This window comes from Balaenoptera borealis, assembly GCF_965194805.1.
Source record: "Balaenoptera borealis genome assembly, chromosome: 18".
Taxonomy (NCBI): Eukaryota; Metazoa; Chordata; class Mammalia; order Artiodactyla; family Balaenopteridae; genus Balaenoptera; species Balaenoptera borealis.
Window position 1 is genome coordinate 22,271,701 of NC_138877.1, and position 12,613 is coordinate 22,284,313.

The 12,613-nt window shown below is 38.8% G+C and overlaps 1 protein-coding gene across 5 annotated transcripts in view; it reads right to left on the reverse strand.

The window, feature by feature from the left end:
- The window catches only part of LCP1 (lymphocyte cytosolic protein 1), a 63,038-nt gene that overhangs the window by 23,028 nt on the left and 27,397 nt on the right, over window positions 1-12,613 (reverse strand). For 4 of the 5 annotated variants that reach the window (XM_082365460.1, XM_082365458.1, XM_082365457.1 and 1 more), the window contains 6 exons: window positions 11,135-11,267; window positions 8,770-8,851; window positions 6,761-6,926; window positions 5,277-5,419; window positions 2,855-2,881; window positions 2,434-2,529 (listed from right to left, as the gene is read on the reverse strand). In XM_082365460.1, the coding sequence (XP_082221586.1) occupies window positions 2,434-2,529; window positions 2,855-2,881; window positions 5,277-5,419; window positions 6,761-6,926; window positions 8,770-8,851; window positions 11,135-11,267 (647 nt within the window). The remainder of the gene's footprint in view (window positions 1-2,433; window positions 2,530-2,854; window positions 2,882-5,276; window positions 5,420-6,760; window positions 6,927-8,769; window positions 8,852-11,134; window positions 11,268-12,613) is intronic. The other variant, XM_082365461.1, reaches the window with a different exon arrangement.

Genomic DNA, 12,613 nt, shown 5'->3' on the forward strand with positions numbered 1-12,613 from the left:
TCGAAACCATTTGAGTTTATTTTTGTGTATGGTGTTAGGGAGTGTTCTAATTCCATTCTTTTACATGTAGCTGTCCAGTTTTCCCAGCACCACTTATTGAAGAGACTGTCTTTTCTCCATTGTATATCTTTGCCTCCTTTGTCATAGATTAGTTGACCATAGGTGTGTGGGTTTATCTCTGGGCTTTCTATCTTGTTCCATTGATCTATGTTTCTGTTTTTGTGCCAGTACCATATTGTCTTGATTACTGTAGCTTTGTAGTGTAGTCTGAAGTCAGGGAGTCTGATTCCCGCAGCTCCGTTTTTTGACCTCAAGACTGCTTTGGCTATTCGGGGTCTTTTGTGTCTCCATACAAATTTTAAGGTGATTTGTTCTAGTTCCGTAAAAAATGCCATTGGTAATTTGATAGGGATTGCATTGAATCTGTAGATTGCTTTGGGTAGTATAGTCATTTTCACAATATTGATTCTTCCCTTCCAAGAACATGGTATATCTCTCCATCTGTTGGTATCATTTTTAATTTCTTTCATCAGTGTCTTATAGTTTTCTGCATACAGGTCTTTTGTCTCCCTAGGTAGGTTAATTCGTAGGTATTTTATTCTTTTTGTTGCAGTGGTAAATGCGAGTGTTTCCATAATTTCTCTTTCAGATTTTTCATCATTAGTGTATAGGAATGCAAGAGATTTCTGTGCATTAATTTTGTATCCTGCAACTTTACCAAATTCATTGATTAGCTCTAGCAGTTTTCTGGTGGCATTTTTAGGATTCTCTATGTATAGTATCATGTCATCTGCAAACAGTTGACAATTTTACTTCTTCTTTTCCAATTTGTATTCCTTTTATTTTTTTTTTTTCTTCTCTGATTGCCATGGCTAGGACTTCCAAAACTATGTTGAATAATAGTGGTGAGAGTGGACATCCTTGTCTCATTCCTGATCTTAGAGGAAATGCTTTCAGTTTTTCACCATTGAGAATGATGTTTGCTGTGGGTTTGTCGTATATGGCCTTTATTATGTTGAGGTAGGTTCCCTCTATGCCCACTTTCTGGAGAGTTTTTATCATAAACGGGTGTTGAATTTTGTCAGAAGCTTTTTCTGCATCTGTTGAGATGATCATATGGTTTTTATTCTTCAATTTGTTAATATGATGTATCACATTGATTGATTTGCATATATGGAAGAATCCTTGCATCCCTGGGATAAATCCCAGTTGATCATGGTGTATGATCCTTTTAATGTGTTGTTGGATTGTGTTTGCTAGTATTTTGTTGAGGATTTTTGCATCTATATTCAAAATAATTTTCTTTTTCTGTAGTATCTTTGTCTGGTTTTGGTATCAGGGTGATGGTGGCCTCATAGAATGAGTTTGGGAGTGTTCCTTCCTCTGTAATTTTTTGGAAGAGTTTGAGAAGGATGGGCATTAGCTCTTCTCTAAATGTTTGATAGAATTCACCTGTGAAGCCATCTGGTCCTGGACTTCTGTTTGTTGCAAGATTTTTCATCACAGTTTCAATTTCATTACTTGTGATTGGTCTGTTCATATTTTCTGTTTCTTCCTGGTTCAGTCTTGGAAGGCTATAACTTTCTAAGAATTTGTCCATTTCTTCCAGGTTGTCCACTTTGTTTTCAATGAGTCCTCATACCAGACACCTCTAAAAACTCAGACGATCTTGTCCAGCCCTTTCTCCAGTTACCCTCAATGGTGTAGTGAGGCAGGGCTGTGGCTGAGTGGATTCTGGAGCCATCCTGGGCTTAAATCCTTGCTATGCCACATACTGGCTCTGTGGCCATGAGGTGATTATTAACTTTTCTGACCTTCAGTTTTCTCAATTATAAAACAGAGTTATTAGCACTTACTTTAGTGATGTTTGCAAGGATTAGGGGCAGTGTAAGCAACATGCCCAGCATAATACCTGGCACATAGGAAGAACCTAGCAAGTGGGGTTTCCTCTTATTATTATTAATAGAGGAAAAGAGCCCCAGCCTTGGATCACATGACTTCCAATAATCTGTCATATGATCTTGGACATATTAATGAACCCTTCTGAATCTCATTTTGTTTTTCATTGTGATAGTGGGAATTTATTTATTGTGTAAATATCCTGTCTATTTCTAGAAATAATATTCAGGTACCTAAAAATGGAAAAAATAATCCTTCTTGGTGTTGGAGGGCCTATTAAATGATGGGACACATGCAGAAGTGCTTCCGATGGTGTATGGCATTTCATTATCATTCCTCTCTTTCCTTAATTTTAGTTCCAGATTCAATTTTCCACAGTTACAACCCAAAACTGTTAACAGTTTTTAACAATTTAACATGGCTCTAAGCAGAGATGTTCACTCATGGAACTCTGGAGCCAGCATCACACAGGGCAATGGAACAGCCAATGCAGAGGAATCATCACATCTAACACGACTTGGGGCATGGCCTTACCCTCAGTCCTGACATGTCAATAACAACAGCAGGAATACCTTCTTCATCTCCTTTTGGAGCCACCTGTTCAAGCAGGTGGTAATAAGCTTTTGAGTCCTGTGAGAAATGAGGAAATTACAATTTCAAAATGGCAAAGCTAATTACATACTTAGCACGACAATAATTTCCCGAAAGCAAACATATTTCATTTCTCATCCAACTATCATTCAACAATGCAACTTAATTAACAAAGCTGCGAACATTCACTGATTTGAATTTTCTATTTGTCTCTTTATATATTATATTTGCCTTTCTTTTTAAAAGGAGTATAACAGTTAAAAATACAGGACATACATAAAAGGCAAATGCTATTCTATTGATATTAGGGAAGAAAAATAATTTGTTTACATGTATTAAATTGTATACAGGAAAATATATATACCTTTATATTGCTGTAGAAGTCAGCCAGCTAAGGTTTAATTAAAAAAAAAAAAAGTGACAGAAAAAGGAAGCAGAAGTTTAAGGCAGAGTTTAAAAACACATTTAAATGGACAATCAGCAAAAGAAAAAGATTTCGAAGACAGAATATTGAAGCATTCACAAGCAGTCTTTATGTAAAGGGAGCAATATTAAGGTAAGTGCATTTACTATTTATCAAGAAGCTAGAAAAAATGGTTTAGTTTAGCTATTGCAGAGTAGATATGGATATTGAATTCTCATGTTTTCTTAGATTCTGGAAATAGGCTTATTGACAAAAAATTTTCTGAATCATAGTCTTAAAATTATAAGTTTATTCTCATTCAATGAAAGCATACAGATTTTCAGGTAATTTATTTAAATCATTTAAAGACATCTTAATTTCTCTTAAAGACTGAAAAATCAGCTGTCGCTCTGTTTGTTTTTTATAAACTGGGTAGAGCCCAGGGATAGCAGAGGTATGCTCACCTCTTGTGACATTAGAAAGATAAGAAGAGAGAGCACCGGCCATGGATGTTGCACCTGGGAAACTGATTTTCACCTCTTCTCTCTACCTTCTCCTTTCTCTTACTTTTCGCTGTAGGTATTTCGAAGTCAGTGAAAGTTCCATGCAGGGTTAGGCATGAATAAAATCTGCACATCATGTGTCACATCTGTTTAGCTTTGCTAAGAGTCACCTCATTTCACCAGACCCTAAGAAACTTGTCTCATTCATTGTATTTTGGGGGTTCTCCCCTCCTTTGCTGACTTTGTGTGATTTAAGGGCACCTCCCAAAGTTGCCACATGCTCAGCCTTACATGTCACAGCACTGACGTTGGTGGTGAGGCAGCTACTCCCGGAGAACAGGCACAACCACTGTATAAGTGCTCAGCTTGACAGTTCCTATCTCATATTCTAAAGAACACAGCCTTTCAGTCATAGGAAATCAGGTAAATTTATGGCTCCAACCAAGCATCCTAATTTTATCTGAAAAGTTTGAGAATTTTGGCTGAAATAATTGCAGAGCCTAAGTGTTGAGCACAAAGGGAGATAATGCTGTCCAGTTCCTGTTTAATCCCAGTTTGGCTGGTGGTGCAAGAAGAATGTTAATAAGCCATGAAAGTTGTGTAGTTAGAAAAAATAAATTTGGCATTATTAGCTTATGTCCTAAGGAATGGGGGACTTTCCATCAAGAAGCTTCACTCTAATTGGTACTGTGCCTGGCAGACCTTGAGTTCTAAAAGCCATTAAGTCCACAGCAGGGGGAAGTTGTCACTCAAGAATTACAAGCCTGGGTTGACTTGGTGAGTCATGTGACCTTTCCTCTGACTCTTCCTCTTTGGAGAAAATGTCTTTAACTTTTGAGAAAGTGGAGACTGAAATGTTTTTCTCATGTTGCATTCCAGCATCTCATACCATTTCCTACTGGGACTGACATTCCTTCCCGCTCCTTAAGCTCTTTCTGTGTCGGTCCATCTGTTATCAATGTGCACAAGCTGCTCCTTTCACCTTGGCATGGAACTTTTCACAACCTTGAAAACTACAGTGCATGCTTCCCTCAGCCTTTCCCCCTTTGGATGATCACTGTTGCAGGACTAACTGTGTCTTCTACATTTTCTGGGGTTAATTCTCATTGCAGATGGTTTCCAGAATCATTATCTTTTAAACATCACTCTGGTTTCTACAAATAATAAGCTTTCAAGAAATTTATGAATTGTTTTAGAGGAGCAGTATGTATGGTGGTCAAGTACCATGGAGGTCAACTGCTCAGTGTGAGTCCTGACCCCATTCCCCCAGCTATGTGAACTCGAACAAGTTACTTATATTCTCTTTACCTCGGGTTCCTTATCTGCAAAATGAGCAAGTAATAATCCTTATCTCAAAGATTTGTTGTGAGGATTAAATGAGTCAATACATGCATAAAGCAGTTAGAACAGTGCCTGGCACTCAGTACATACGGTTTGCTATGATTAGGATAATTAGAAGAGTAATCCTCGTTTAATTTTTTTTTTAAAGGAATCCCCGTCTGATGCTCCCGTTGATAAAATCAGAAAGACATTAGAATCCTACGCAGACTCTCTTTACCTAAAAATCAGTCTTACCTCTTGCTCTTCCTCTGTCTCACCCTCATCCCTCTACGTTCTGATGTTGAAACTCCAGGGGACACCCATCTCGTTTGATGCGGTGGGGTTGCTAGGGCCTTGGGCAGGTCTGTACGTGGCCCTGAGCTGGAGCTGCACATGGACTCGAGAACAGCATGGGCTCCAAAACAGCGCCGGCCACTCTAACTAACACCAGAACTTCCGAAGAGATGAAGCCCTTTGTCTTTATCTTTGTCTCTTCTCTGTTAATGCCCAAATTCCCTTCACCCCTGTGGTTAGTTGTGTACAAAGTACACTCCTCCTACCTTGATGTCACTGCTGAAGTTGCTGACTTTGTTGCAGCCTGCGTTTTCCAGGTGGTAATTAGCCCATCTCAGCAGGAGCTCCTCAGGGGAGAGTTTCATCAAATCCTCCAGACTCTCCCCTTCTCTCAAAAGAGCGGCCAGTGCTGAAGAAGCGCAAAAAACAAAGAAAAATAAATGCAGGGGATATTTGGGGGGATTAGTTACAAATTAAACTGAGCCCTGCTGGGAAGTCAAAGATACCACATTATCTCTCTGGGATAGAGGGACATAGAGCCTCTCCCATGGAATAAACACTTTATTATTATTCCCTAAAAAGAGGTGTAAGGTATTATAAGCCTATTTATTATCCCCATTTTTCGGGTGGAGAAGACAAGGCACCAATGAATATCAGTGCTATGCCTAAGAATACAGGAGCAGAGCCATGGAAGTTACCAAGACTATCGACTCAGAATACTCTGCTGGGTCTGTCAGCAGAGTTTGATATAATATGACATTTTTGCTTTTAAGAGATCATTTTGTAATAATGACAATGTGCTCTTGCTTATTCCCATAGGTGTTTTATATTTCAAATGCTTACCTGCATAATTATAGCATCTCAAAAAGTGTAATTAACTCTTTCCTCTGTTTCCCAGATGAATTAAGTCATTTTTGCTCAGCTAGAAGGTTTAAATTTAGCTGAGGTCATTATTTGCAAATCAATATTCTTTCTAATGTGTTCTGAGTTCCTTATTTGCTTTTTTCTTCTTTATATTCTGTTTAATATACTGGTTTTCAAATGGTACCCCAGGATTCTTCACTGGTTACTTTGATTTGGACATGTAAATAAAATATAAATATATATTAAAAAAAGGTTAGAATTTGGCTACAGATTTCATATTAGTAGGATCTGTACAGGAAAAATGAAAGGTAACCGTGTGTTTTGTATGATATTTATCAAGGTCTACTATTACTGTCTAAAGGACAGGCTGAATTGTTTAAATGCTTAGGACGCTGACAGCTGATGGAATAAGACTGACAGCTACAATATTTAGTTGAGAACTCTGAAACTCTAAATGTAATTTCCTATAATGTTGGTAAGAAAGAGACTGAGTTTCTACTCTGGTGCTATCACTGCAGTATATAAATGTGAATCACTTTGTAAAATCCAAGTTTAAAATAGCCTAATTTGTTAAAAAGTGTCTAAAGGCAAAGTGAACTCAGAAAAGCTCTTGAGGTTGGGGTCCCAGACAGCTAGACTGAGCTATAGGTTCTAAACAAGCATTATGAGTAGTCTGTGGTCTTAAAAAAGCTTTTGCTCTCGTTTTAAAAAGTCTGGACAGTGTGGATAGAACGTGTTACATTAATACAAAGGATTGGATATAACTGTAGTTTCAAAAACTGAGGATTCTGAGTTTGACAACTCCTGACATCTTCCTCTCACAGCCCCCAACACACGCACTAACAAAATGTCATGCCATTATTAACGTTGGAGGCTTTGCTGGTACCTTCGTTTCTGCTGAGTTCGATGTCGGCAAATAACCCAATCTTGATGACCTGCCACAGCAGTCCCAGGACCAGGTAAGGCTTCCCCTCCTTTAAGTCCTCAGCCCCGATATTAACCACGTGGCAGCCGATGGCTGAGGCAGAGTTCAGAGCCAGGTTCAGATTCTCCTGAAGGAGAAAAAGTATGCAAGTTTTGTTTTTGACTTTGCAGATGCCAAATGATCATTCTTGATCGGCAGCAGCAACGTTTTGCTTCTAGAAAGTTCCTAGGTCTAGAGGCATTGTCTTCACTAGATTTTTAACACTGGAAAAAAGCAGGGAGTAACACCTGGATTTTACTGGAGTAAAATCCAGTAACCCAGGCAGTGCCTAATCCATCAAGCCAGAGCCCTGAGTTGAAGGCTCATCCTGGTCAGGATGAAACTAACGAGTCTTCTTTTTCCATACTGCTCTGTGATGGAGCCTCCACTCTCAGCATCTCCATCAGCCAGCAAGGAAGGGGCACATTTGAGGGCAGTCACTGTCTTGTCACTGGCTATTGTCAATAACCCCGTTGTTAATGTAAATCAAGGTCATGAAAGAGAGTAACAAAATATCTTTTTGACGTTCAGATTGGATATTGAAGGAATGAAAAAGATTCAAATGAAATTCCTGGAAAAGACAGAGGGGTTTTTACTAGGACAATTTATTGAGTATCTATAATATCTAGGGACCTTGAGTACACACACACATACACAAACACACACACGCATATCCACATACATACAGATTATATGTTCTTATAACTAACAACAATGTATGTAAGGTAACTCATATACAGTTGCAATAGGGTCAGTGAAATTTTCAGTCCAGGGTCTTTCTACAGTTGACCCTTGAACAACAGGGGTTTGAACTGCCGGATCCACTTATATGTAGGGTTTTTTCGATAGTAAATACTACAGTACTACATGATCCACGGTTGGTTGACACCATGGACGCAGAACAGTGGTTATGGAGGAACCAAGTACAGGAAGGGCAGACTGTAAATTATATTTGGATTTTGGACCGAGCGGAGGGCTGACACACCTCCTTCCCCCCATGGTTCAAGGGTCAACTGTACTATTATTTTTGAGTCCTCAAAGAAGGAGATATCAGAGTCAAAGATGTACAGAACTTGTTCTTATGATAAATTAAAAAAACATAGGCCATCAGTGAATTGGGAAGGGGACTATCAGAAGAAAACTGGGTTTTTACCCTAATGTAGAGCTCAAAATGACAAGTAAAAAATATCATGTCCACTTACGGTCAAGACTAAAACTTAACATCAAGATTAAATATGACGTTAAGTGCCTTCATGTACATTTAATCATAGTTCTTGCTTTGATCACGGCTTCCATTTTTTAAGAACACAGGGTTGCTTAAATCCAAACAGGACATAATATATTGCTCATGATTTAAGAAGTGAGATGTGGCTTCTGAGCAAGAAGATTACAATAATGTGAAAATGCTGGAACATAAGACAGAAATGCCGCTTACTTACCACCGGTCACTGTTCCAGTTAATCAACAAACTGAAGGCATAAAAGCAAGTTATATTTATCACACTGGTGTCTGTGGCCAATACCACCGTGCAGGCTGCCAGAGCACTTCCCGTTTTTTACCCCCTCACTTCTTAGAAAAGCTAATCTTTTCAGATAAAATATTGTGTAGTTGGCATCAGCTCCAAGATAAATTGCCAGGGAAAGTTTGAGTTAAATTTTAGCCAATGTGAATTTTATTCATACGTGGCCAAAACAAACAAAGTCTACCCCAACTACTAATACTCACTAACTTCCCTCACCCCCCCCACTATATTAATACAAGACAAAATAGAAATGTGTCCCCCTCTCCCTACTAGTCATGACAGATCACCAGCCCAAAGCCTGGGCTTTGGAAATAATGTCTGAGCACCTGAAAAAGGCCGGCTCAGCAGTCACGGCGACTCATTTCTTCAAAGCACAATCCTACGTTAAGGTAACACAGGGAAGACACACCTGAATGGTGAAAGGGGTGAGTTTCTTTTTGTTGATTGCTCTTTCATCAATTGTGTCCGGCACTGATAGGTTGATCATTTTACTGAAAGAGAAACAATTAAAGAAAGCAGGCTTCTAAATAAAAGAGCCCAGTGACACTGAATTTAAATTCTAGCAATGCCATAAGCAAAGAGGACAGCAACATCATTGGGACTACCCAGTGTTCAGATATAAAATCACTTTTGCAATTTCGACTAGATTCAAACTATCTGTGGGAAAGGTTAATTTTCCTTGAAGCCATACAATATATTGAGGCAGGAAATAAGAATCCTACTTCCTTCACTCACCTAAAAAGCTGGAAGATTATTCTGGTTCCCTTAGCACATTAGGAAATTCTGGGTGGATACCCAAGGCAAATTCTCTATGAGTACTTCACTTTCTCAGCCATGAAAATTGCTCCACTATATAAAAGATTATCTATACACTTTTGAGCTTATATAATGTCTACATTTCTATTTGACAGCTGGTCAAACTCTACACCTTCAACTGATCATATAATAAAACGTTTTATATTCTCCTGTAGGCATTATAGTATCAGTACTTTAGAAATGTCTCCCATTTAAGTATCTAACACATTGGTCAGACATCCAAAATAAGCAGCTATTATTTATGAAAAACTTATTTTACCCACTTAGCTTTGGTTTAACCTCCAATGGGTCATCAAAAATAAATTTCCTTAGGTCACTTCCATCTTATTTAAAGAAAGGAAGTTGGGAAAAAATCCAAAGGAACAACAACAAAATCAAAGAATAATAAACTTGAATGTGACTATTTCTTTTTTTAATAAGAGAAATCAACATTAACTTTTTTTCTAACAATTCTTAAGCATATAGATGCTTAAATAAAGATGTATTTCCACGACTTTGCTCTGTGTGTGTGTGTGTGTGTGTGTACATATATTGAAATAAAAGGCACTTCACTGCAATTTAGGCAAAACAAACCCCTAAATCATTATTTGAAAAATATGAAACTCTAGTGAACTAGAAGCTCTGGCAAACAGTAGGAGAGAGGGGTGGCTTAAAAAAGTATACGATATCCCTGCCCTTGAAAAGCTTAGAGTCAAATTACAGAGACAAAATATATGGATATGAAAATTTACATAACAGTCCAAAGCAGAACATGATAATGGCTCCCAAAGTCCTACAAACAATATGTGCTTTAAGAATTCAGTGAAGGGAGAGATCAGTAGGACTTGGAAGAACCAGAAAATTTTACGGTAAATGGATTTGTGCAGGAGGAGAGGGTGGGGAAGGACATTCTTAAAAAGGAAAATAAAAGGCAAAGCCAGAGTTGCAAGTTGTAAGCAGGGCGTGTATGGGGAAGAGTGAGTATGGTTGCTCAAGCATCCAGTCAGTCATACAACCCTTCACTCGTACCCTGGGCTGGGTGCCTGAGTCATGGGGGTCTAGGGAGGTACAACTAGAAAGAGATTGAGGGAAGACCAGGGGGTGGTCTTAAAGAGTCAGGACCTAAAGAGTCAGGACCCGAACATGCAGGCTAGGTTTCTGATGTCTTTTTTCAGCCGTTGAACTTTTTAAAAATGAAATCTCTTGGTGAGCTCTGATAAACAAAATACCGAAAGTGGAATTGCTCTGGTCAGTGCAGGGGAGGGGTAGGAAGCTCAAAGTCTTGCCCACACATCTTTCCCTTCAATTCCCGAGCCCACCTGAGATTGGGCCTTTCAAGCATCCTCATTCACGCCACATCTTACAATGACAGAGAGGCTGCCAAAGCAAGAGCCACAGAGGCATTTTCAGAGGCACCATCCTGAGTTGACCAACCGTGCTGAGAGGGCGCCTGTGCATAGAATATATCCCTCCTTTTCCAGGCGCTTGCAGCATTTGTGCACCACTCAAGAGTTCTTTTTTTTTTTTTTTCACACAACATATATTTAGTTCTTAATAATAGTTCAACATAATAGTTCTTTTGCTTGAGGATTTGCATTGGATGCTTCAATTATCATGCTGCTATTATCGTTCAATTCTATGTACTCTCACAGCGGGCCATGCTCAGATGAAGCAAAATGGCGTATATTCCAAAAAATAATTGATTTTGACCTTGTGTTACTATATCTCTACGTTCATGTTTGTCTCTGTACTGTGCATCCCTCTCCTCCGCCCAAGTGATGGTAGTTTTACATTTCTCATTCTAAGCTGCGTTTGAAATCAGTTTGCTCTCCTGAACCTGCCACCTGAAAGTCTGGAAAAGCATTTCAGATCCAGCTGAGTACCAAAGGAAGTGAGCCTAAAGATAAACGCAGTGAATTGTTGGTATTCCAGAAGATTCTACGGAAACCTTCGGAAGCCAAGAAGGTAGTGTTATTTACCAAAGGACAACGCCATCTCCAACAGCACTGAAGAGATCATTGGTGTTTGGATTCATTGGGATGACATGCCGACAATCGGGGTCATTTTCCAGGGCTTTGTTTATCCAGTTGACAAAGGCATACTTCTCTTCCTCTGCAAGTAAATGATTAAAATGACTTATTTGCAAAGTGAAAATCTGATACAAACAAAATTATACACATGGATCTTAGATTCTTGTGCCCAGGAGAGACATTGTGAGGCTGATCTTGTCCATTATCCTATCATCTCACATTTATTGACATTTAAAAATCTCAAATGATTTGGGAAATAGGCACAGAATCTCTGTTCACTCCAATCATAAAACATATATATAGCAAGCAGATTTAGAAGCTATAGATATGCAAATATATTCTATTTAGAAGTAAATATATAGGGACTTCCCTGGTGGCACAGTGGTTAAGACTCCATGCTCCCAATGCAGGGGGCCCAGGTTCAATACCTGGTCAGGGAACTAGATCCCACATGCATGCCACAACTAAGGAGCCCACGTGCCGCAACTAAGGAGCCCACCTGCCGCAACTAAGACCCGGCACAACCAAATAAATAAATAAATAAATATTTAAAAAATAAAGACATATATTTTAAAAAAAGAAGTAAATATATACATATCTGTATTTTATACATGTAAATATATATAAATAATTAAATGTTTATTTATATTTATATACAATTTAAATGTGAATGTGGTTTAATGCTTAGCTCTAGCTCTGCTGATTTAAATGTGGGATGATCACAGGCAATCTCTGCAATATCTCTGAGCTTCTTTATACGAGTACAGGTAACCCCACTTTTTGAAACTTGCTGCATGCCACTTCACTTTTACAAAAGACCTACACTGGTACCTGTTTTCGTTAACCAAAAGAAATCCGAAGAGGATTTTTTGCTTTTACGAGAAAAGGTTAAAAGTAAAAATAGCTCTCCGTGTTTGTTTTGCAGTGTTCGTTTTACAGAGGCGGTGGGCGCCCCTAGCAGCGAGAGTGGCCCTGCCCAGCTCCTCCCCGGAAACTACAGTCCACACCTCAGCATCAAGCGGCCATTGTTTTCAGCTGTGTCTGTGAGCATCCGTCTCATCTCAACTTATTCTGTGCATCTGTTAGCAAGATATGTCCTAAGGTAACTGCTTCTTTGCTTTACGCCATTTCAGCTTATGAAAGGTTTCATAGGAACCCTCTACTTTCAGGTAGCAGGGGAAAACTGTATAATGAAATTGCTATGAAATGAAATCATTTGTGATATGTTATTTCTTTCCTATCAGTAAAGCTGCCAGAAGTTGATTTTAGAAATTTTAATAAAGCCTCAAGTTATGCCTTACAGCCCAGCACCGTGTTTCCCAAATTGCATGTCACTGAAAAAAAACAGAGTCCCTCAGAAGAATCCTAAGTCACAAAAGTTTGGGAAACATCACACAGCATATTATTGTCTTGAAGATTCCTAATGCA